Source organism: Suncus etruscus, chromosome 2 (assembly GCF_024139225.1).
Source record: "Suncus etruscus isolate mSunEtr1 chromosome 2, mSunEtr1.pri.cur, whole genome shotgun sequence".
Lineage (NCBI taxonomy): Eukaryota > Metazoa > Chordata > Mammalia > Eulipotyphla > Soricidae > Suncus > Suncus etruscus.
In genome coordinates, this window is record NC_064849.1 from 6,512,651 (window position 1) to 6,538,073 (window position 25,423).

Here is a 25,423-nt window from a genome sequence, read left to right on the forward strand (position 1 = left end):
CCCTGCATTTCTCATTTTTATTCGACAGAAAAAGTTGCTTTTGCTGTACAGATCTTAAAAAACCAAAATGCCTTTAAGAAAGGTGAAGAAAAGTGGGGTAGATGGAGACTACAACTTCACTGGGAGGGGGGGGGGTTAACAGGGCCCAACGTATTTCTTAGTTCTTGCTCCCTACCTTCTGGGAAAGCCTCTTTCAAGTTCCCATCCTCCAAACCATTTTCCCCCCATGAATTGGGAGACAAATGGGATAAATGGGATGCACTAGCTCTAGACCCTTTGTCTGAGGGATGTCATACAATACCCCCTCCCACAACTCCCATTCTCATTCCCACCCACCTCAACCCCCCAAAATGTGAACCAGGTAAAACTCACAGATTAACATTTCACAGGAACAAAGAAAAAAGGGAGAGGGAGGAAAAGAGGGAATCCTTTCCCCCCCAAGATGCTGCCAGGGTTCAAAGGAGGGGTCAGATAAGAACCCCATCTTGATTGTGGAAGGGGCTCCCTATGTACTCCAGAACCTGGGATATAGTAGAATCCCACCAAAATTTCATGGAGACCTGCAACAGAGAGGGGGGATGGATCAGTGGGGATCAGTACCCCACAGGCTCTCACTGTGGAACAGGACAGGATGTGCATACACACCTGGGGGAGCGGTGTCTGGCAGGCCGGGGGCTGGGTGTTTCCCTCCTTCGCTTGTGGCCTGGAGAGCGGCTGTCCCCACGCTGGCCTCTCCGGGAACCCCGCTCACTGCTGCGATACAAAGCAGAGGTCAGACCAGACCACAGAAAAATTACACCAAGCTCCAGGTCATGAGGCTAGCTCGACTCCTACCTCTGCTGGTCCCGCGGGGAGGGCTGGGGTGAGGGCCGGCGGCGCTCTGCAGGTGAGTAGCTCAGGGACCTGGAATCTCGGAGGGAGTCTATTGGCTTCCGGGGGCTTCGGGACCTGAGGGCAGAGTATGTCTGCATAGCACCAGACACTCCTAAACCCACCAGCCAGCACTCAGCACCCCCCCACGTCCTGACCACCAAACCTCATACCACACAGGGCCAACCTCAGACCCACCTTTGTCTGCTCACTCACCCATCCGCCCGCACACCATCCACTGAATGCCCCAACGGGGGCAGGGCACGGGGTGCAGCGGGGGACACAAAGATAAAGACAGCCCCTGCCCTTGGAGGGGCTGTCTGGGAGTGAAGGAAAGTCAAGGAAGGCTTGCTCAGCCCCCCCGTGTGTGGAAGTTGGCCCGCATGGACGGGTGTACAACAAAGGGTCGGGGGGCAGGGGAGGGGCAGGGAAGTCTTCTCGAAGGTGCTGTTTGTGCGGAGTCTTGCAGAACGAGGAGTTCACCAGGCGGACAAGGAAATTCCAGGCAGAAGGAACAGCATGTCCAAAGGCATGGGGTTCTCCTTAGACTGCAAGGCGCCGGGTGTGGCTGGAGCACAGGGCATGTGTGGGGGCGGACAGGAGAGGAGAACACAGGGCAGGCAAGGCCAGTTGGTGAAGAGCCTCACACGCCATTCCCGCAGAGGTGGGGCTTTATCCTGCAGGCCACAGGGCGTCCCGGAAGGATTTGTGGAGTGGAGGGAAGTAACCAGAAGTGCATTTTAGAAAGATCCCTCTGGCTACGTGTGGAAGAGAATGGCGTGGAGGCAGGGAGACAGGGAAGAGGCTGTGGACAGAGTCGGGAGAAGATGACGATGGCCAGACCAGAGCCCTGGCAATAGCGCTGGGGACACTTAAAACACTAGAATCCCTGGGATGAGGCTGCAGACAAGGACCAGGAGAGGAAAGAAGCTAGGACTCCCCCATTCTGGCCTAAGCATCCACTTGGGGCGGTGCAGCTCATAGGCAGAACAGGGCACACTGAAGTGGATGGGAGGAGAGCCCGACTCCTCCCATACAACCAGACACCACAATCCATATGAGACACCCCGGCGCAGGGAGCTCACACCCAGGGTCACACCCCCACCACTTCCATCACAAGCAAGGCTGCACTCACCTCCGCTCGCCTGGAGGTGGTTTCTTGGGGCTTGCAGGTTTGGGTAAGGCCTGAGGGCCAGCCTTTGCAGGGGAGGGGGAAGAAGTAGAAGAGGAGGAAGAGGAGGAGGAGGAGGAAGAGGAAGAGGAGGAAGAAGAGGAGGAGGAAGAAGAGGAGGAGGAGGAGGAAGAGGAGGAAGAGCTAGAACTGGAGCTGCTAGAGCGCCTCTTCCTTTTGGCTGGGGTTGGCTCCTGAGGATGCCCCTCCTGAACAGCTTCCTTTGGAGCTGGAACTGGGCTGGGGACCCTGTGGGGAGAGAGGAATGTTAACAGGGAGACAAGAGGGCCCAACCCTACCTTCCTTGGTCTGGAGAAACAGCACTGGGGAGCGTGCCCTGGGAGCTCACTGAGTGCCTTCTCTGGAGTAGTGGCCGAGCTCACACAAGCTCTGCTAACACAAGCAACAGGCTGGGGCTGAAGCACATGGGAGCAAGGTTAAACCTCAAAAATGGCCCTAATGGAGCAAAAGACCCCTGCCTTGGGATTGGAAGTTGAAGCTGGGAAGTCTCCTTCCTAGGAGATCCAACTTGGGGAAACCCCTATGAGTGTGCAGGTTGGCTGGGGAGGGGGGCTGTCCTGCCTGGAGGCAGGAAGAGGGATGGGATGACCTCTGAAGATCCTTCCAGCCCAGGGAGTTCCTCTTGAAGTCTAACTGCCATCCCTCCTGCTGTAAAATTAAGTCCATTTCCTCTAGTTCTGTCCTCTGTAGAGATGGAAAACTTATCATTATCCTCTGGCGAATGTATCTTTGGAGACTTGTATCTGTCCCACTCCTCCCCATAGAACCCCCACACCAGCATTCTCTTCTACACCAGCCGAAGGGTCAAAATCCCAGATAACCTCTGAGTCAAGAACCTCTGCAGAGAAATTCACCCTCCACACCCTCACCCTTCACAATAAATCTTCACAATCCAAAATTCTCAAAGTCAAGCCCTCTCACCTCTTCAGCACTGCCTCGGGCTGAGCAGGAAGGCTAGAGCCCTCCGAATCACTAGAACTGGAACCAGATGAGGACGAGGTTGATGAAGATGATGACGATGAAGAGGAAGAGCTGGAGGAGGAGGAGGAGGAAGAACTCCGCCGCTCCTTTGTTGGCTGCAAGGCAGCCAATGCAGAAGGCTGCTGGGCCCCAGTAGAGGCAAGTGGTTCCTCACCCTCAGGGTGGGATACCCCAGGGCCAGAGAGCATGCCATTGTGGTCACCAGAGGACATGGTCTTTGCCACCGTCCCAGAGGATAGGGTCTGAGACCCTATTCCAGGGGTGGTCTGGGTAAGTAAAGATCGGGACTGGTCAGAAAAAGCAGATGGCACAGGGGATCTAGATCGATCCTGAGCTGGAGATATGAGAACAGACTGTGAGGGGACCTGCCCCATTCTAGAAGCAGGAGAAGGAGCCCGCTCAGATGCCATTCTCGACTGACTAGAGACAGATGGTGGGGTTCTGGACCTAGCTCGGTCAAGGAGTGGTGGTGAGGCTCTGCCACTAACTCGCTCATAGGCAGACAGAGAAACCCTGGGGCTAGTGAGGTTGGCACCAGATAGGGCTGGTGCCATTCTAGCACTGCTGAGGCTTGCAGGGGCCAAGGCCGATGGGGTTCTTGAGCCGGTGATGTTCACAGGAGCAGTGGCATGGGCAGATCTGGGGCCCACCAGGTTTGCAGGGGCTGGAGCCTGGGGTGTTCTGGAGCTAGACGGGTAGTTTGCAGTAGTTGGGGGGGTGCCAGACCCTGTGAGACTCAAAGCTGCCAAAGCAGCTGGGGTTCGGGCTCCTGGTAGATTCACAGCTGGGGTGGTGGGAGTGCGAGGATCAGCAAGATTCACAGCTGAAGGTGCCACCGCTGTTCTGGGACTGGTCAAGTTCATGGCTCCTGCTGCTGCTGGCGCTCTTGAGTCAGCCAAGTTTACTGGAGCTGGGATGGCAGGTGTCCTGGCACTGGCCAGGTTCATAGCTGCTGCAGAGGCTGCAGGAATCCTGCTGGCCAGGCTGGCAGCTGGGGCTGTTCTGAGACTCATAAGAGGTACTGGAGCTGGAACCTGGGACATTCTTGCAGCAAGGCCAGCAGCAGACATGGATGGAGGAGGTCGAGCAGTGCCAAGACTGATTGCTGTCAGGGCAAGTGCAATTCTAGACTGAGCATGATTTTCAGGAACAGATGATCTCGGATGGTCAGGGATTCGGGGACCTGGACCATCCATCATAGAGCCACCAGTTTGCTGTAGCACAGACATGGGTGTTCTGGAGCTGCCAAGGGGTTCAAGCATTCCAGGTGATCTACAGCGGTCTAGAGGAGTTGGTGACATACTAGGACGACTGAAGCAACTCATTCTCGAACTACTGAGTGCTACTGGAGGGGTCCGAGACCCAGAATGATTCCTTGTTGCCGGAGGTGTAGCTGAACGTGAACGATCCGAACTACTTCCAGAGGCAGAACGCCTGCGGATGGCTGGAGGAGACCTGGTTAAGGACCTTTTGCCGCGTGTTGCTCTTGGAGTTCGGGATCTAGAACGGCGGCGAATAGCGAGTGGCGAACGACTTCGAGAACGTTTTCGTGGCAGCAGTGGGGTTCGAGACCTAGATCGGCGCCGAATAACTGGAGGTGTTCGGGACCTAGATCGACGACGTGTTACCGGGGAAGTTCGAGAGCGAGACCTCCTGCGTGTTACTGGAGATGTGCGAGAACGAGATCTCCTCCTAGCAACAGGGGATGTTCTGGATCTTGATCTTCTTCGAGCTATAGGTGATGTTCTGCTTCGAGATCGCCGCCTGGTTACTACCGGAGTCCTGGATCTAGACCTCCTGCGAGTCACTACAGGAGTTCTAGAACGGGAACGGCGGCGAGTGGGTGTTCTGGACCTTGAGCGGCGGCGGGTTACTGGTGGGGTTCTGGACCTAGACCTTCTTCGACTCACTGGGGATGCTCTAGATCGAGACCTACGCCTTGTCACCGATGTTCTAGATCTTGATCGTCTACGACTGACTGGAGAGGTCCGAGACCTGGACCTCCGCCTGCTGACTAGGGGGGTTCTGGACCTGGACCGTCGGTGAGTGGCTGGAGATCTGGAGCGTTTCCATGGGGCTGGTGAGGTTCGTGAGCGGGAACGCTTCCGACTAGTTGGGGGTGTTCGGGAGCGTCCTCTTCTGCGGCGTGAAGAAGTTCGAGAACTCTCCTGGCGAACAGGAGACCTTGAATGGTAACCAGAACCTCCCCTCCTCCGACGAGTAACCCGAGATCTTGAACGGCTCCGCTGTCTTCTCCGAGAGGTAGACTGAGATGATCCAGACCTATCTCGCCGTCGGGTTGTTCTGGCTTTCTCTCTTCTCGAGCGAGAACGGGATCTCTGAAGCCCACGAGGCTTTGGTGAAGGAGAACGTCCTCTCCTTGAAGTTGTCTTTGTACGTGGAGATGATGCTGATCGCCGACGGCGTGAAGATCGAGATTTTTCAGCTGGTTCTGGAGAAGACACTGAAGGACTCCTCCGGCGTCTCGGGGGAGTTTCTGGTGAGGATGATGCAGATCGGCTTCTACGAGAGATTCTAGCCTTCCGAGTCAACTCAGGAGATGATCGAGAGCTCCGCCTCCGAGGTGGAGTCCGACCTTTGGTCTTTGGCTCTGGTGACAACCTAGAACTTCTTCTAGCAGTTCTTGATTTAGGAGGGTGTTCTGGAGAGGACTCAGAACTGCTGCTTCCATCAGGAGAAAGGCCCCTACCTTTGCTCGACGAGCCTGATCTGCTTCGTCTGGGGAGGGTCCTAGAGTTTGGGACCTTGGGTTCGGGGGAGGAATCCGAACCACTTTGTGCCCTGGGTGCTGCCCGTGGCTTATCTTTCACTTCAGGAGATGAACCAGACTGACTATGCCCAGGAGAGGGTCGAGATTTGCTATCAACCTCTGGAGATGAGGAGCCAGAGTGACCTCTCTGTCTTAAGGGCATTCGGGCCTTCGCCTTAGAATCTGGAGAAGAGCCTGATTCACTTCTTTCCTGAGAAGCACTAGGTTTCCCATCAGGTTCTTGAGATGACTCAGATTGACTCCTCTGCCCAATAGGAGTCCGAGCCACAGTCTTCTGCTCAACTGATGATTCTGACCCACTTCTTTCTCTCTGAGGAGTAAGACACTTGTTCAGTTCTGGAGATAATGGAGAACGACTCCTTGGCCTAGGAGTCTGAGGCAAAGCTTTTGGTTCTGGAGAAGAATCACATTCACTTCTCCCCCTGGATGGTGTTCTGGGTGTATCTTTCATTCCAGGTGAGGATCCAGACAAACTCTGCCTTGAGGGTGTCCCAGACCCATCTCTGAGTCCTGGAGAAGATCCTGATCTGCTCCTTCTGGAAGGAGTTCTAGGCAAACCATCTTTGAGTTCAGGAGATGCTGAAGTACTTCTTTCCCTTGAGGGTGTTCTGAGCATAGGATCATGTACAGGTGAAGAAACGCTTTGATTTGAAGATATTCCTGCCTTTTCACCTGTGTCTGGGGATAACTCAGAACTGCTGTGTCTGGATGACCTGGTGGATTGTTCTTTCACATCTAGAGTTGGGTCTGTCTCTGTCTGATGAGGAAAAGGTCCATTCAAATCTTTACCACCTGGAGAAAATGCAGTGTTCATTTCTGCAAAAGGACCTGAACTTCTAAATCCTAAAGGTGACCCAAAGCTATTCTCTCCGGCAGGAGAATTAGACAGTTCTTTACGTTCTGGGGAAAAATGTGGCCCACTCCAAGTTGAAGCCACTGCAGGAACGGCTGCTTCCGATGCAGTCTGTAACTGACTTTGTTCAAAAGTCAGTGACACGGCAGGCCTTTCATCAAGTTCAGGAGAAGACTCACAGTTACTTCCAGTCATTTCTTTAAGTTCTGGAGATAGATGGGGTGGGATCTGGTTTGAAGAATCTTCCAACTTCTCTACCACCTCCATCAACTCCTCATCTTGGCTTGGCTTAGCTTGGTTAGTTTGGTCTTTTACATCTGGAGATGACCCAATGCCACCTCTTTCTCTTGGTGGGGTTCTAGGTGTGTCTTTGGGTACTGGTGAGAATTCAGATCTATCATGTGTCAAAGGACTTGACTTATCTCTGTCTTTAGAAGAGGCAGTGGTATCTTCCTGAAGGAGTAAGCCTGTTTTTTCTCTCAGTTCAGAAGGTTCCAATCTACTCTGCCCCAGAAGAGTTTTAGAGTCCATTACAGAATACAGGGAAGAGTCAGACTGTGCCATGCTTTGCTCAGGAGACATTTTAGATTTCAGCCTAGGACTTGTGGGCAGTTCACTTGTATCTAGTCTTTTTGGAGATCTGGATACCAGCTCAGCAACTGGAGATGAGGAAATGGACTGCCCACCCTTAAATGTCTGAGATTTACTCTGTAAAGATGGAGATACAGAGTGACTCTGTCTCATTTCTGGAGTAGAAGGATCAGACCTGTGGTCTGGTGAGGTTTGAGATTGTCCTTTCTGCAACAAGGATGAAGAGCCAAAATGGCTCTCTTCTGATGGTGTACTAGATTTTACTCCTGAGTATAGAGATGGAGGTCCAGAGTAACTCTGTGCTATTGTGTCTTTAGACATCTCTTGGGGACTAGGAGATATTGATCCAGACAGACTCTGTCTAGGTGGTGTTCCAGGCTTCACTTTGGTATCTGGTGAGGAGGACCGAGAACGGCTCTGTCCTTGTAACAATCCAGAGTCCATTGTAGGGCAGGGTGATGCTGATCTGCTTTGCCTTGGCGGCGTTTTAGATGTAACCCTAGTAGGGCTTGGAGAAGAGGAGCCGGAATGGCTTTGAGTTGGAGATGTTATAGCCTTCATTTTGGGCTGTGGAGATGACGACCCAGATCGGCTCTGTCTAGAAGGGGTCCTAGATTTCACCTCAAGATCAGGAGATTCAGAATGACTTTGTCTTTCTGGTACTACAGACTGTTCATTTACTTGGGGACTTGTGGTAGGCCCCTGCCCCGGTGATATTCCAGATTTCTCTTTAGGCTGAGGAGACAGACTTTGTCTTGAAGGGGTTTTAGATGTCTGATTAGGCGGTGGGGAACCAGAGTGACTTCGTCTTGATGGTGTTCTAGATTTAGCTTTAAGTTGAGATGATCCAGAGCGACTGCGTCTGGGTGGTGTTTGTGACTTTTGTTTTGGGACTGGAGAAGATCCTGAAAGGCTCCGCCTCAAAGACACATGAGATTTTGCTTTGGATCGTGGTGAAGAGAGGGACCTGCTCCGTCTTGAAGATACACGAGATTTTTTCATTTCTGGACTTGAGTTAGACCTACTCCTCCTCTGTGACGTTCTGGATTTGTTCTTCCTCTCTGATGATGAACCAGACCTGCCTCTTCTTTGGGGTGTTCTAGATCTCCCTCGTCTAACTAAACTTCTACTACGAGATCGTCGTCTTGCTGGTGTCCTAGACCGAGATCGCCCTCTCCTGGCTGGGGTTCTAGAGCGTGACCGGCCACTTCGTCTAGCTGGGGTTCGAGAGCGTGACCGACCACCTCGTCTGGCTGGAGTTCTAGAACGTGACCGACCTCGTCTGACAGGGGTGCGAGATCGTGAACGGCCACCTCTCCTGGCAAGAGACCTACTACGAGACCGTCGTCTTACTGGTGATCGGGTTCTAGACCTGCGCCTAGCAGGTGTCCTAGAACGAGACCTGCCCCTCCGGGCGGGTGTCCTAGACCTAGACCTATGCCTGGCAGGTGTTCTAGATCGGGATCTCCGCCTGGCAGGTGTTCTAGACCGAGATCTGCCCCGACGGGGTGGTGTTCTAGAATGAGACCTGCCTCTAGTGGCTGAAGATCTAGAGTGTGACCTGCCTCGCCTTGCTGATCTAGACCTGCCTCTTCTCGGGTTATTTCTACTCCTAGACCACCCTGGCCGCTGAGGTGACCTAGAGCGGCCACGTCGCTGAGGACTTCTAGATCTTCCCCACCTCTGCACAGACCGGGATCTACGCCACTGAGGTGACCGGGACCGAGAGTGGCCTCTCTTGGCAGGGGTTCGAGATCGAGACCGCCCCCTCTTGGTAGTGACAGGGCTGCGAGACCGGCCCACCCTATGAGGAGGAGTACGGGAATGCGATTTATCCCTCTTTGCTCGGCCATGTGAACGACTCTTGGATGCTGGAGAAGAAGAAATCTCTCGACGAGACCCAGGAGCTGGTGTGGGTTTAGGACTTTCAGGGGAAGAGCTGGCATGCCGAGAAACTTTGGTAGGCTGAGGGGATGGTGGACAGCTCTCTGAAGAAGACTGGGGAGGTTTCTCAGGAGACTTAGGTGGTGAACGGCCCCGGGATGGGGATGCCGCTGTTGGGGGGTTCACTGGCTCCTGACTCAAAGGGGCTGTTGCAAGGGGTTGTGGGGAGCCTTCATGTTGCTCAGCAAGGAGCGGAGTGGGAGCAGGTGGTTCTGGGCCTGTGCTGCTCCTTTCCGGAGAGGGGCTAAGTCGAGTTGCAGATTTCTAAGAGTGGAAGAGAGCAGGGATAGGGACATGTAATAAACAAAATTCTTATGACCCATAAGACCCGTCAAACACATTTCCCACGTAAGGGTCCCACTACAATTCCCCTATTAAAAAAGGACCATAAAAGACCATCTGATCTTTTTCTTCAAGAGGCCACATTCATTCAATAACTATGAATCATACAAAATAAAATGAGAAAAACATGAACTCAAAGATCTTATAATCTAGAAAAAACAAAATGCAACAAAAGAACTATATATTTTATATCAAATTATTATAAAATGCTTCAAGAACAGAAGCAAAGGTGTTTAAAAATGGAAAAAGTAAAATGGGTAGGTCTTCACACCCTTGAAAAAAGCCATGAAAGTAAATGAACAAAACAGTTTGATAAGTTTTTAACAACAGACTAAGACGGAGAGAGGAAGATATAAGGCCACGTTTTGTATGTATATATGATTTAAAAATAGATGAGAACATTAGGAAATGAAATTAAAGTTTAAAGTTAAAGTGCTTTAACTTCTAGTTTACAAAGTATGGGCGACATAAAAAAATACATGGGGGGGGCCCGGAGAGATAGCACAGCGGCGTTTGCCTTGCAAGCAGCCTATCCAGGACCAAAGGTGGTTGGTTCAAATCCCGGTGTCCCATATGGTCCCCCGTGCCTGCCAGGAGCTATTTCTGAGCAGACAGCCAGGAGTAACTCCTGAGCACCGCCGGGTGTGACCCAAAACCCAAAAAAAAAAAAAAAAATACATGGGGAAGCTAAGAAATAAACAATAAAATAAAAAAACAATAAAAAAACCTGTTAATTGCTGAATAAAACATGATTACAAACTACGTCTAAAAGTGAGTATGTTGGGGCCATAGAGATAGTACAAAAGGTAGGGTGCTTGCCTTGCATGCGGCTGACTTGTGAATTCAATCCCCAGCACCCCAGAGGGTTCCCCCAAGCCTGCCAGGAGTGATTCCTGAGTGCAGAGCAAGGATTAAGTCCTGAGGCACAGCTGGGTGTGGCCCCAAAACCAAAAAACATGATAGTGAATATACCTTATACAGTAACAGGTATAATAACAAGGCCAATGGGAGAGTAATGCTTTCAATACTGCAGGCAGCAACAAGTTCAAAAGTTCAAAACTTTTGGTGAACACCATACCACCATTAATCAAACTACGGGTATTACAAGAAGCATTGCTCCAATTCTAAGTACACGTACAAACAGAATACTAACATAAAAGCTACTAATAGCAAATGAAAGTTGAAAGTCACAAATCAGTAATTTGCAGATGCACAAGAAAATTTAATAAATGAAATAAAAATTTCATTCCTTTTAACTTCTTACATTTCTCTCACTTCGTATGCCTGTCATAAATCCATAGCACTGCAACCAAATAACCATCACCTCAGGAGCATACCTCCTTTTTGTCTTTGTCTTCGTAAGGGCTGCAGGGCTGCACTGTAGAGGTCTCTGGGCTGCTAGGATGCCCTGTGGTGGTGACAGCTGGTTCCCTGGAAGTTGCATCTCCTTCCCCTCGGCTTTGTGAGGCAGGGGAAGGACTCCGCCCAGGCAAGGCAGTAGCATGGGTTTTAGCTGCAGCGCTTCGAGACCTGAAGAGAGCAATTAAGGATGACGAAGAAAAAGGAAATTAGTTCAAGGGACAACAGAAAACCCCCTCCCAAGCTCCCAACCACACTTTCCTAACTGTCATGACCCTCTTTCAAAAAAACCTTTCTCTTCATAAAGACTCAAACCACACACTGAAACTCGGGTCCAGTTCACATTTGCCCTTCTCTTCCCAAATCGATCCCCAAAAAATGTTCTCCCTCATCCCTTTCTCACACCTCCCCCAATCCTCCCAAGCCCTCCACCCATCCCTTTCCCTACCCGCTTCATTTACAACTCACCTCTGAGCCCACCTCCTTCAGGAAGCCTTCCCCGATTAAGGAAGCCAGGGTAAGGATTCCTTCCTCCCCCAGACACCACGAACAAACCACCCCCCCCTATTCTGGCAGTCCATATACATCAGAACAAAACAAAAAAATAACAAAACAAAAAAACAACAAAAACAAAAAATAAAGAGAAGGGGAAATGTATATGTCTGTCCATCCTGTTGCTTTAGCCTGTCAGCTCCTAGAGGGCAGGGACCGTGTCTTCCGAATGGTCTGTGCAGCGCCTAGCACACCGTGGGCGCTCAATAAATATTAAATTGATTAACCCACAAATCCCTTTCCCTCCCCTCCTCCTGGACTACCCCTTACCGACTGCGGGAAGTATCAGAAGAGGAAGCCGAATCAGCAGAAGTTGAACGGTGCGCTCGGCGGCTCTTGGGGGCTGGTGTTGTACTTCGAGACCTGCAAGAAGACCACCACCATAAGCTCGGGTGCCATGATTCACCTTGTCCGTCCCTTTCTTTTACCTGTCAGGGACATGACTGATTCTAACCACCCTGTCAAGTGACATTCCCTAAAAATTGACTCACCTCTTCCGCTTCTTGTCCTTAGATTTACGCTTGCTCTTTGGAGTGGGTGACCTGAGGACGAAGGACAAGATTACTGAAAAGAATCCTTTAAAAGAAAGGAAAACCAAAAAAAAAAAAAAAAAAAAAAAGGCCTGGGGAGATAGCACAGCGGTGTTTGCCTTGCAAGCAGCCAATCCAGGACCTAAGGTGTCCCATATGGTCCCCATGCCTGCCAGGAGCTATTTCTGAGCAGACAGCCAGGAGTAACCCCTGAGCACCACCAGGTGTGGCCCAAAAAAAAAAAAGGAAAACCAAAGATAAATGGGCAGATAGGGAAGCTATTACACCACATCAAGAAATTGACCTTTACCCCAGAAACCCTTCAGAGAGCAAGCAAGGCCACTATTCCATGTGATGCTATGTCCATATGTAACCCCCAAACAGTTCTTACCTATGCTTCCGCTTCTTGGATTCAGATTCTGATCTGTTGGGAAAAAGGAAAAAAATGTAAGCCACGACCGGTATCCAAAATTATTCTCTCTATAATCATTCCCTGCATTCCCACATCATACCTGTGCTTTTTCTTCTTTGAACTCTTCTTCCTCTCTCGTCTAGGAGAGCTGCTTTCTGACCTGCTAAAGATGGATTCAGAAACAAGGTCATTCTAGGGCTAAAATAAGGCACTTGCCATGCACACAGCCAACCGAGGGTGAATTCCCAGCATTCTGTATAGCTCCCGAGTGATCCCTCCTAAACAGAGCTAGGAGTAAGTCCTAAGCACTACCAGGTGTAGTTTCCCCCAATGCACCACCCTCCAAAGTCATTCTAATAGATTCCCACACTTTTGTAACTCACTCCAAAAAGTTTCAAAGGCACGTAACTCCTAGAGCCCCAATGTCCGAGATCTAAGCCCTAACTTAGTATCCAAGAAGCAGAGATAACACCCTCCCTTAAAACAAAGTCAAAATGAAAAAAGAAAACTCCAGAAACTCAAATCTATGGCCAAATAATGTGCAGAATCATTTACTAGCCTCTCCGTAGTAAAATTTCTTCTACTAGTTGAGACTTGTAGGAGTATACTACCTCCTGCTTCATAGAAACCAAGATTCTCTACTGGGGGGGGGGTCACACCTGGCAGCACTCAGGGGTTACTCCTAGCTCTATGCTCAGAAATCGCTCCTGGCAGACTCGAGAGACCATATGGGATGCCGGGATTCGAACCACTGTCTTTCTGCATGCAAGGCAAATGCCTTACCTCCATGCTATCTCTCCGGCCCAAGAGTCTCTATTTTCAAACAGGGTTGATCCTTTGACTTCTACACTAACTTCCCAACTTACCGCCCTCTATCTTTCTTCTTTTTCTTTTTCTTTTGCTTTGGGGTTGGTGAGCGGGAACTGCTGGATTCCCGAACAAGGCTAGGAAAAGACAAAATTACACAGAGACATTAAAACAAATCTCAGACATTTCAACCTCAGAGGAACAAATCCAAACAGTTTGAATAAAGCAATCTACAAAACAAAAATAAATAAAATGTTTTCCACCAGGAGTTTTCCCTGAGTATCACTGGAATTGGTCCCTTAAAACAAGCAAAAAAAAAAAAAGTTGAAGTGATAGCACAGCCGGTAGGGTGCTTGCCTTGCATGCTGGGTACAATCCCCAGCATCCCATATGGTCCCTGAGCCAACCAAGAGTGATTTCCTTTTTTGGGGGGGTGGGGGAGAGTCACACCCAGCAGTGCTCAGGGGTTCCTCCTGGCTCTACACTCAGAAATCGCTCCTGGCAAGCTCGGGGGGACCATATGGGATGTTGGGATTCGCCACCTCCATGCTATCTCTCCAGCCCCACCAGGAGTGATTTCTGAGCAGAGCCAGACCCTTGAACACCACCAGGTGTGGCCCAACCTCCCCCCCCCCCGCCAGAGTGTCTAGAATCACGAAAAAAAGTTGACATTGGTTTTGGGGTCATACCTATAAGGTTTGGGGGGCTCAGGAGCTGATTGTTTAGCTTCTCGAGCACGACGCTGAGGATCAAAAGAGCTGCCATCCACATAGGAATCACTGATGCCAAAGGCAGCGCGGAGTCTCTCATTCTTCTTCTCATTCAATTCTGCCATCTGGTGAGTCTCAGTTACCCTAGAGGGAAAAAAGGGCAAAGTTCTAAAGGAGAAAGCATAGAACAGTCATAGTCATATGGTTTTGTGTGGTACAGGGATCAAAACCAGGGTTTCAGACAAGCAAGGCATGTGCTTTACCACTGAGCTAGCTATACATCGCTGGTCTACGTAGTCACACAATTTTAAGAGAAGCCAAATGACCATGGAAAAGGAACATGAACAGGACGTCCAAGGAATGAAAGGATAGCAGATGCAGCAGTAGAGTCCAGAAGCAATCAAAGGAGAATGAAACACTCACGCTGGCCTCTGCCCCGGGGTCTCCTCCTTGCCCCCAGAGTTTACATCCTTCTCCAGCAACATGAGTCGAAAGGTAGCCACTTTTTCCTGAATTTGCTGTTCCTCGTACCTGAAGAACAAATCCCTTCAGGGTTAGAGGTTGACTAGACAGACAACCCATCCCAGTTTCATTCCCAAGGGGTCTCCCTTTCCTCTCCATGCACACATAAAACTTTTCACTCACTGCAACCCATAGGCCTCTTTCTTAAATCCTCATCTTTCACTGTCATCTTTCTCCTTTTATTTACTATATCCTCTAGAACAGTGGATTTTAAACATCCTACACTTCAAGAGGCTAGGAGAGGAAAATTAAGCTCAGTCTCAAATGCTCCTCCCAAACAAGAACAGGCATTTCTTAGGATTCCAAAATAAGGCGTACGGTATAAAATGGGTGCCACTACTGAAGTTTGAAAACCACTGCTCTAAAAGGTTTTCTGCCTCTTTCTTTTCCAAAATTTCACTTCACTAGCCAACCCAGGATCCCCTCTTATCCTGGTAGTCTTCCAATTCTGTTTCCTGCCTTTGCCTCTCTCCAAGGCTTCAATCCTTAAATCCACCTATCTTCCCCTTCTCTACTCTACCAATGACAATCATCTCACCTTACCTATCTCTTCTTTCTCAGGTCTGAAGTCCCACCTCTCCCTTAATCCTATTTCCCAATGCCCTCCCTTCCCCATGTACTCCCATCTAAATAAATCAAACTCCCTCAGACTCCCTTTTATATTCTAAATAGCTCCCTCATCTCCCACTCTAACTGTCCCTTAAACCCTTTCAATTTGCTAACTCCTTTACCTCCTCCCTCCTACAACTTCTTTCCAGGCCTTTTTCAAGCAGTCCTAAACTCCCTACATCCCACCAGAAATGCCCAAGCCCTGCTCTCACTCAGTGCTTGGCTCTCCCCCCAGCCCTCCCCTCACCCCTGCTCTTCCATCATCTCCTCCAGCTCGAGGCATCTCAGCTCCACGCGCCGCTTGCGCTCGTGGTCCAGGATGTCAGGATTAGGACGCTTCACCAAGGCAGCCTCCAGGCGCCGCAGTTCCTCCTCTCCCTTGTAGTCAGGCCGCTCACCCCGGCGGCCCCGCACCAGGGACAAGTTGCGCTGGACGTAGCCGTTGGTGCCGCTGCCCCGGGCGTCGGCAGCCCGATCCCGTTGTACATGGCCCCGTGCCCGGGGTGGGGGCACCACCACTCCTGAGGGGGGAGCGGGGAGAACACGGGTCAGGCCCCTGGCCCCAAACTAAACCGCCTACCACCACCCAAATCCCTGCTCTTCATCCCTATTTCAATAGGTCTCCACATAAAACCTTGGTCTGCACAAGGCCTCCTGGTTTCCTAAGAAACCCTTTCCATATCCATCCCACACAACTATCTTTCCATCAAATCAGCGCCCGATTCTTACAGCATTTTCCCTCAACGTGCAAGTCATCCAATGTGCTTGCACCTGGACATTCTTCCACTCTAAGCATTTCCCTCTTATTTTTAACCGTTTACTTTCCTTTGAACCAAATACACGAGTGGCATATTCATCAACTACTCAAAATGGCACCAAAAGCAAAACAAAACAAGAAAAACCACCAACAGATCAATGACACCCAATGGTCTGCAGTGCAAACCCAGAGTCTTCCGAGAACTGACTTTCAGCCTACTCTAGTGCAAAAATAGATCACAGTCCCTTAGGTAGCTAGATCAGAGCTCATCCATCCAATTGGACTGATCGGTTAAAAGACACCAACTGTCTTATACAGCCCAGCACACGGACTGAAAGTCAACATGCAAATCAGAAACACAAGCTTGATATATCACCACATATTTCACCTAACATGGTTAAGTAGCCATTTCCTCGATAAGCAATATTATCAACTATCCTGACTCAATTCCTCCAATTTCCTTACTAGCAGGATTCCATCACAACTTGCAGCTCACCCACATCTCACTAGTTCCTTGCTCGCTAAATATTACCTGTTCTCAGCCCACTGCTCTTGATAAACACAAACAAGGTTCATTTTGCTAAACTACTTCCAGATTTCTTCATCCCTTGCTCTAAAATTACACAGGAAACTAGGACTTCATAACTTTTATTTATGTCAAATAGCAACTGTCCCTAATAGACCCTTCTATTTACTTCCTAACTGTTCTCATCCAGTTCTGCCCTCTACCTTTTCCAGGTGTTGCCTCCATGCCTCTCCTAGATTCTCTTTCAACTTGTCAGAACCCTAACATGTTTCTGCATGGCCCTCAATACCCTGTTCTGCTTATTTATATTACTTGCCTACATCTACTTCCTTCTCCAATGCGTTCTACCTGAAGTTTTCAGAGTATAAACATATTTATTATCCCAGAGGAGAAACCCAAACTGCAAAGTGGAGAGATTATTGAAAGTTATGGGAAAAGTCAAAAGTGGGTTTAAAAATAAAATGAAGCAGTGCGGGGGCACATGGGTAAAAAAACGAAAAGGTTAGGCCAGAGCGATAGCACCGAGTAGGGCTTTTGCAAGGGTTCAATCCTCCTTGGTATCCCAGGTGGTCCCCTCGAGCCTAACGGAACTGATTTCTGAAAGCAGAGCCAGGAGTAGCCTGAGCGCTGCCAGGTGTGGCCCAAAATCAAAGCAAAACAAAAAACAAGTTTTTAAGCTCCAAAAACAAATATCTGAATGCATCCCATATATACATATGTACACACATCTGTACAGACTGCATAAAGAGAGCTTACTTTGAGAAACAGGTTAAATATCCCCAGCTCCCGGCTATTTTATTTGCTCTAACCAGCGAGGAAAAACGTCAGAAGCTAACCCAACATATAAGGGTTAGGGGGTAACAAATGAGGTAAACGCCAGGAAAGTGCAAAAACATGAGAAAATCAAAGTTGGTGGGCAAAGAAATCCATTTTTCTACCTTCCAACCCAGTTTCCCTTTTTCATTTCAATCTCCCCACTCACAATCTAGGTCCTCCTGTGCCTCTCTAAACCTTTCATTCCTGCTGCCCTGCCAAAATTCTGACCTGCGACTAATGAATTAATAACCATTCACCCACACTTCCATACCACCTCACACAACAATCCTCCCACTCCTATGGGAGGGGAAAACCAGTAGCTGCTACCCCCAAAAGGGATTGTCACAACGAAATTGGAAAACCGTGTAGGGTTAATAACCAAGTGCGATTGATAAAAAAAAAGGGGGGGGGGGGGGGGGGGAAGAGGGGGTGTGCAGGACGAAGAAGAACCACAGCGTTTCAAGCCACTCGAATCAAAAGGGGGGGGCTAAGAGTTAAACAAACGATTCGCACCCAAGTCACCCAAACCAGGGGACTTCTCAAACGAGGGAGGACTGGGTGGGTGGGTGGGGACGCGGAGACGTAACCCCAAGCGAGAGGGCAGAAAAGAATAAAAAAAAAGGGGGCCGGAGAGATCGCATGGAGGTAGGTAGGGCGTTGGCCTTGCATGCAGAAGGGCGGTGGTTCGAATCCCGGCATATGCCCATATTTCTGAGCGTAGAGCTGGGAAGTAAACCCCTGAGCGCTGCCGGGTGGGACCCCCAAAACCAAAAAAAAAAAAAAAACCAACAAAAACGGTAATAGTGACAATAAAACGCTGCGAAGGGCACACAAGCGACTCGTTCGTTCCTTGCCTAATCACACGGAGCTAAGAAAAGAGCGGCTCCGATGTCAAATGCGGCCTGGCGAGCGTCCATCCAGTGGAAAGGAAAAGCGTCGGTAAAATGGCAACCGCGGGCGGGCGGGCGGGCCCAGGGCCCCAAAAGGCATTCCACGGCACGGGAGGACGTCTAGGGTTGCTAGGTGGTATTTAAAAAAGGGGCGGGGGGGCGTGTGTGCGCAGGACCAAGAAGAGCCAAGTCGCCCCTTGGGGTGGTGGTGAGAGCCGGGGCCGCTGTGCTCGAACCCTGCACCGAGGCGGGCTCAGACGGGCCCGAGCGAAGGGCGTTGGGGCGACCACGCGCGGGCGCCGGAAGTGCCATCCGAGGCGGCGGCACGACTTCCGGCGAGGCGCGGCGCCGCCGAGGGCTCCAGAGCCGAGGGACGTTAGGCCGGCGCGCCGCCTCTACGTACCTAGGCCAACGCGGTCGAACGCGCGGCGGCGGCAGCCCGGCCGCGACAACGGGCGACTCGGGCCGCGGCTTTTAAGCCCACCTGGCGGGCTCCTTCTTCCACCCGGAGGGACGGGGACGGGAAGCCGAGCGGCGGGGCTGTCCCGGGCCTCGGGCTCCTTTCGGAAGCCCCGGGGCTGGGGCGGGGGGGGAAGCGGCGGCAGCCGCCCGCGCTCCCGCTGCCACAGAAGCCGCCGCCAAAATGTCGGCCGGAGCCGGCTGCCAGGGAGCACAGCGCATGCGTAAGGGGAGGCGGGGGCCCAGGTGCGCACGCGCGAACGAGCCCCAGGCGGCGGCGCGCGCCGCGGCCGTGGGGGAGGGGGCGCGCGCCCAAGAAACTGCTGAGGGGAGGGGGGACGGGGGAGGGGGCGGGCGGGCGCGCCCACGGCCGAGCGCTCGGGGCGCCGAGTGCGCGTGCGCATGCTCGGAGCGGGTATGCGCGTGCGCGTACGCGCGCCGGCCCGGGCTATCTCCGCGCTCCGCGCGCGCTGGGGCTCCACCCCTCCCCCACCCGGGTGGCGCTGTCCTCCTCACCCTCTGTCTCTTCACCCTCCGCCGCCTCCGAGGGGGGTAGAGGTCCAGGCCGCCCGCCGCTCTCCGAACTCCTAAGGTCCCCGGCGCCTGGACCTCGTGGCTCCCCCCGCGCGTCGCCGGTCTGTCCTAGGCCGAGCTCGACCCCACGAGCGGCCCTCCTGGCTTCCCACGGGCCCGCAGCCGGGCGCCGACTGCTGCGCCACTCAACACCCCGCCCGGGCCGCGCGCTGCACGTCAGCACGACCACACCTGAGCGCGTCGCAACGTCGTCGACGTCCGTCCGTCAGGGCGCACCGCGCCGCGCACGCTCGCCGGGAAACGTAGTGCGCTCCGCGGCCCGTGCGCAGGGCGCCGCGGGTACATTACGGGAAAATGTAGTTCTTTCAAGGGCCTCCAGGAGGGGGGAAGGGTCAGTGAGAGAGAACCTACTACCGTACTCCCGTCAGGCCGTGGGGAAAAGGGCGGGGCGAAGAGCGGTTTCACTCGCCGCGCTCTTCACAAAGGTCCCCGCTCTGAGTGGTGCGCTGGCGTTCCGCCTCTGGCTCGGTGCATTCTGGGAGTTGTAGTCCTAGCGCGGCGCTGAGCCCCGCGGGACCTTCGGACGCCCCCTCCGCTAGGCGCTGGCGCCATTTTGTCTTCTCCCGATGGGAGACGATGAATCTGCCCAGGCCCGAGACTTCTCTCTCTCTTCTCTCTCTCTCTCTCTTTCTCTCTCTCTTCTCTGCTGCCGCCGTGCAAGCGCGCGTCTCCATCATTCCTGCTGCCGCAGTGCAGGGGGGAGGAAACGCGAGCCCCCCGGTTAGGAGAGTGTCCTAACACAGCCTCAGGCCGAACCCCTGGAAAGGCTGCCCAATGGCGACTGGGAGCCAGAGGCATATCTATGCAGGGAGGCCGAGCCATGTTCAGTCCATCACCTGCACCCCATATGATCCCCCTGGTGGGCCTCACACGGATTTTTATTTTATTTCGATGTATTGAAATTTTACTTCAATGTATTGAGATTTTATTTCAGTTTAGTTTGGGGAAGGAAGACATGTAAAGCATAAAATTTGCCATACTAATAATTTTTCCTCCAGGGTTTAGGGGTACTCCGAGTAGATTCCAAGAGTCTCAGAATCACGTCCCCAAAATGTGGGGCTGGGGCGGGAGAGAGAGCATGGAAGTAAGGCGTTTGCCTTGCATGTAGAAGGACGGTGGTTCGAATCCCGGCATCCCACGTGGTCCTCCAAGCCTACCAGGAGCGATTTCTGAGCGTAGAGCGAGGAGGAATCCCTGAGCGCTGCCGGGTGGGACCCAAAAACCAAAAAAAAAGAAAGAGAAAAGGAAGGAGGAAAGGAGGGAGGGAAGGAAGGAAGGAAGGAGAGGAAGGAAGGAAGGAAGGGAAAGAGAGGGAGGAAGGAAAGAAAGGAAGGAGGAAGGATGGAAAGAGAAAGAAAGAAAGAAAGAGAAAGAAAGAAAGAAAGAAAGAAAGAAAAGAAAAAGAAAGAAAGAAAAAGAGAAAGAAAGAAAGAAAAGAAAGAAAGAAAGAGAAGGAAGGAAAGAAAGAAAGTAAGAGAAGAGAGAAAGAAAGAAAGAAAGAAAGAAAGAAAAAGAAAGAAAGAGAAAGAAAGAAAGAAAGAAAGAAAGAAAGAAAGAAAGGAAAGGGAAAGGAAAGGAAGAAAGAAAGAAAAGAAAAAGTGGGGCTGAGGGCAACTCGAGGCCTGCAGCACCAAGGCTGTCCTAGTATTCAGGGTTTCTGGGCTGCACTGGAAGCTCGGTGCTTGGTGTGCAAAGCAACACCCATTCGACCGTCATAGCTTCCCCATTGGAGCTCTTGTGGATTTTGGGCCACACTCTGCTCAGGGATCCTGGAGGTGCTTGGGATGTAGGGCATGCAACCTAGGTAGACTACATATGCTTCTTACCTACATCTTACCTCTAGTGGCCTTCAAAATCTATTTGAATGACTCCAGTTTATCTCAGTGTGATCTTAATTAAGAGTATTAATTGGGGGGGCCGGGTAGGTGGCGGCTGAAGGTAAGGTGTCTGCCTTGCAAAGCGCTAGCCAAGGAAGGACCGCGGTTCTCGACCCCCGGCGTCCATATGGTCCCCCCCAAGCAGGGGCGTTTTCTGAGCACATAACAGGAGTAACCCCTGAGCATCAAACGGGTGTGGCCCAAAAACCAAAAAAAAAAAAAAAAGAGTGAAGAGTATTATTGGGTGGGGAGAGATAGCACAGGATGTAGGTGTTTTCCTGCATGTGGTTGGACCCAGGGGACAGACCTGGGTTCAATTCCTGGCATCCCAGCTGGTTCCCCAAGCTTACCAGGAGCGATTTCAAAGCTCAGAGACAAGAGTAAACCCCTGTACGCCACCCAAAAACCAAAAATAAAAGAATAGATTTCGGGGGGTCAGTGATAGCAAAGTGGGGGAGGGCATTTACCTTGCACGTGGCCAACCTGAGTTTCATCCCCAACATCCCATTTGGTCCCCTGAGCCTTTCTTGAGCACAGACCAGGAGTAACCCCTGAGCACCACAGAATGTGCTCTACCCCACCCCACCCCTGGACTGGATATTAAATACTGGTGGTGTACTTTGTACACTGCCAAACTCTAGGTTAGCATTCCAATTTGATCCCATAATGCACAACCAGGAGTAATCCCTGAACAGAAGCACAGTATGATACCCTGCCAAAATACTCCGTGTGTCGAGAACACAAACACAAACAATAATCTGGGAAAAATACTTAGTTGAGGATCAGAGTTATTAGAGCAAGTTAAGGTTTTGCCTTGCAGTAGTATTAACCCTCATTCAATCCCCAGGCCACCTAGGAGCTGCTGAACATTGCCAGGTGGAGCCCCACATACCCCAAATCAGCTGGACATGCATTTATTTTGTGAGTTCTTGGTGTTCATGAGCTCTGTGCCCATCAATCCTGGGGTCTCACCCAACACTCATTTACCAGACCATCTCTCAGCCTGTACCCCAGACCCTCTCCTGAGAAATCAGTCACTGAACTAAACATGTGGAGCTCCCAGTTACCCCTTCTGCTGCATTTCAACGTAGGGGGTGGTAGGATTCCAACCCAGGGCCTGGAGAACCAGGATCCAGCTCCTCAGGCACCCTGCCTGTCTGGAGGGCTGTTTTAGGGCTGCAAAAAGGGGGGCTGACAGTTTGTAAAGAATTCACTAAGGGGAGTGGGGACATCAGTGAGCTGTGTGGAGTCTGCAGAGGATTCACCTTTCTATACCCAGCACCAAGGGTTCCCAGCCATTACCAGCAACAATCTTCAAGTACTGCCATATGTGTCCCCTCCTGCCAGGACATACAACAAAATTCTCAAAGAGAATTACTGGTGGTAGGGGTTGGAACAACATACAGAATAGATAGTTGCCTTGCACACAGTCAACCAGAAGTCGAGTCCCTGGTATATGATCCCCGAACCCCACCAGAAGTGATTCCCTGAGCACAATGAGTCAGGAGTAAGCCCCTGAGCACTAACTAGGTGTGGTTGTGACAGGGGGTGTGGCCCAAAAATCAAAACCAAAAAGTAATACTGTCATAGGCTGATTAGAAAAAAAAAAAAAAAAAAAAAAAACACTTGCAAGGGAGGGCCCAGGAGAAAGCAGTGATTGTCAATAGGTTACATAGCTTTTCAAATGTGGCCCCCACCCACCTGTGGAAGGTCGTCCCTTAGCTCAGGTCAGGTGTTTCCCCTCTGATACCCCCTGTACCCCTCTGCTGAGCTTTACTAAGTGGACCATAGTGCACCCATAGGTCCAGGGAGCCATCACAGTGAGAGGTTTTTCCTGCTCCTCTGCTCCTCTCCACTATGTTCTATCAGTCTTCTGCTTTCCTGGACTGAATTCTCATCCCTCCAGGGAAATCTACTAGGACTGAAACTCAGACTCTGAACTCCAGGGAAAGGATATTTAAAGGTAGAGGAGCTAGAAACTAAGGAGCACTAGTGGGAATTGGGCTGTTGAAACAGGGATTAGAACTCAGGGGTCCTCTGCCAAGTGCCCCTAGCGGTCTGGCCATGTGGTGGTGTAGGCTGGCTTTGGCCTCAGTTACTCCAAATAGCTTCAGAGGGAGAGAAAATATGCTCCCTCACTGCAGAAAGGAAGTCAAGTGCTTTTCCGGGAAGGCCTTCCCCAGAGGTGAGCGACTTTCACGTGCTTCTGTACGGGCACGCTTTAAACTCTGCTGAGCTTGGCTAGCACTGTAGAAAGCCTCCAGGTCCCTTCAGCTGCAAGGTAAGAGCCGAGGTGTTATCTCCTACACATAGAAATGCTCCCAGCAGCCCAATCCTGAGGCAGGAGGAGGAGATGGCCATGTGGGTGGTCAGCCGGGGTCGTGGGGGGGGGGGGGGGAAGCAAGCATGGGGTTTGGGAAAACAGAGCTCAGACCTCCCTGAGGGAGACTCTCTTTCCACCTCTTTCCACCTTCTCTGGACTCACTGTGCACTTCCCAGTTGGGGTGCGAGCCGGGGGGTTGATGAGCAAATCTATCACTGTATCCTTCAGTCCCTGTCCCATGAATCCTCTGGTCCTCTGGAACACTGAGTTGGGAGGGTGTCAGGAGTTGGAGACACTACAGAGAACTTTGGGAACCTGTAACTGGTGGGAAATTGTTGATGGTCTGCTGTAACCGTGGGAACAGTGAGAGAACCCCAGCACCAAGAATGGAATTGGGAGGTGAGTGGGTCAGCAGAGGGTCTGAGGCTGAAAGGGCAGGGAGAGGGCAAGACAAGCAGGCTCCCAGCAGGTGCCTGTAGCATCTCGTGGCCCAGGAGGAGGAGAGTGGTGGCATTTGGCCCCAAAGATGAAAGACTCTAGGGTCATGAAAAAAATAGCACAGTGGTAGTGACCTTTGCCTTGCACACTGATGGACCTGGGTTCGATCCCTAGCATCCCATATAGACCCTCGAGCCAGGGTAGCAATTTCTGAGTGCATAACCAGGAGTAGGCCATAGGTATGGGGTCCTAAGGTATGAGTGTCATTGATGGTTGATGGCAGTTTTCTCCCCAGGAGTGAACCCAGCACTCGCAGAAGATGGCCCGGGAAGTGCCCATCCTACTTTTGTCCATGGTGAGGAAGCATTCCTGTGGAGTTGTTGGGACAATGGACCGAAACCCAACGACCAATAAGGGCTTGATCAACTGCCAGCTGCTTGCCAGGCTCAGCGTCCCCAGGTCTTTGAAAGGGTTCCTCATTTCCCCAGGCTGAGGTCCTGGGTGCTCTCAGGAGCCTCCTATGTAATGGCAGGAGGAGTGTATAGGGGAAAGCAGGGCCCAAACTGTCCCCCACCTAGTGTCTTACTGCCTCAGGTTACCTGCTGATTCCCTTGCAGGCAGCAGCTGGAAAGTCTCTGAAAGTACTTGCCCTGGGGGCTGGTGCCACGTGGCCCTTATGCTTCATGATGGTTGGGATCGCCACTGTCGTTGGTGTTGGCATGACCTACTATGAAGTGAATAAGGTCAGCAGAAAACCTGGGATGGAGGGGTGACAGTGGAGTTCTGTGGCTCTGAGACCTCTGTTTTCTTGCAGATTAAGAAGCAGAAGTAAAAAGAAAAAAAAGAAAAAAAAAAAGCAGCAGAAGTTAATTGTGATTGAGCCTAGCACCGCCTGTCTTCCCAGACACCCTGCTGTGGGAAGAAACATGTTCCACCAGGATGTGGAGGGAAATCTTTTTGTTTATTTTTTGGGGGGGGGGTCACACACCCAGTGACACTTAGGAATTAACTCCTGCTATGTGCTCAGAAATTGCTCCTGGCTTGGGGACAATATGGGACGCCTGGAATCGGAAACCACTGTCCATCCTAAATTGGCTGCATGCAAGACAAACGACCTGCTGCTATGCTATTGCTCAGGCCACATGTGGATAATCTTAATGCCAAATAAACTCATTCAAACCCATTTCTCCAGTGACTGCTGTGTATTTTCTCAAGCAGCCCCAAGTCTCAGGCTTCTGATTCCTTCAGATGTGGTCTGAACCCTGCCCTGCCAGGGGTCCTCTAGAGGATGAAAAGGAAGAAAGCAATCTCTGTTCAGATACCCCCCAAGTAACACCAGGGTGAGGGGTCCTCTGCACCAAGGTCCCACCTACCTCTCTTTTTTTTTTTTTCTTTTGGTTTTGGGCCACACCCGGCGGTGCTCAGGGTTACTCCTGGCTGTCTGCTCAGAAATAGCTCCTGGCAGGCACGGGGGACCATATGGGACACCGGGATTTGAAGCAACCACCTTTGGGTCCTGGATCAGCTGCTTGCAAGGCAAATGCCTCTGTGCTATCTCTCTGGGCTCCCCTCCTAACCTCTCAAACCCAACCCTGTAACATAAACTTGAGGCACAGCATTAGGAGATCAAGTTTACTGGAAACTCACCCCTCAGTCTCAACCTTGGGTCCTGCTGGAG

General features: G+C 51.4%; 1 protein-coding gene across 1 annotated transcript; it reads right to left on the minus strand.

Annotated features, from left to right (window-relative positions):
- Window position 1: 1 nt before the first annotated feature.
- Window positions 2-15,583, minus strand: SRRM2 (serine/arginine repetitive matrix 2). Its single transcript, XM_049768546.1, is given in 15 exon segments — window positions 2-560; window positions 646-753; window positions 835-948; window positions 2,006-2,290; window positions 2,984-9,486; window positions 10,902-11,094; window positions 11,746-11,838; window positions 11,967-12,017; window positions 12,397-12,429; window positions 12,518-12,580; window positions 13,284-13,361; window positions 13,914-14,078; window positions 14,358-14,465; window positions 15,313-15,523; window positions 15,526-15,583. Coding segments are annotated over 15 exon segments (8,043 nt in total). The 5' UTR covers window positions 15,554-15,583; the 3' UTR covers window positions 2-550.
- Window positions 15,584-25,423: the final 9,840 nt, after the last annotated feature.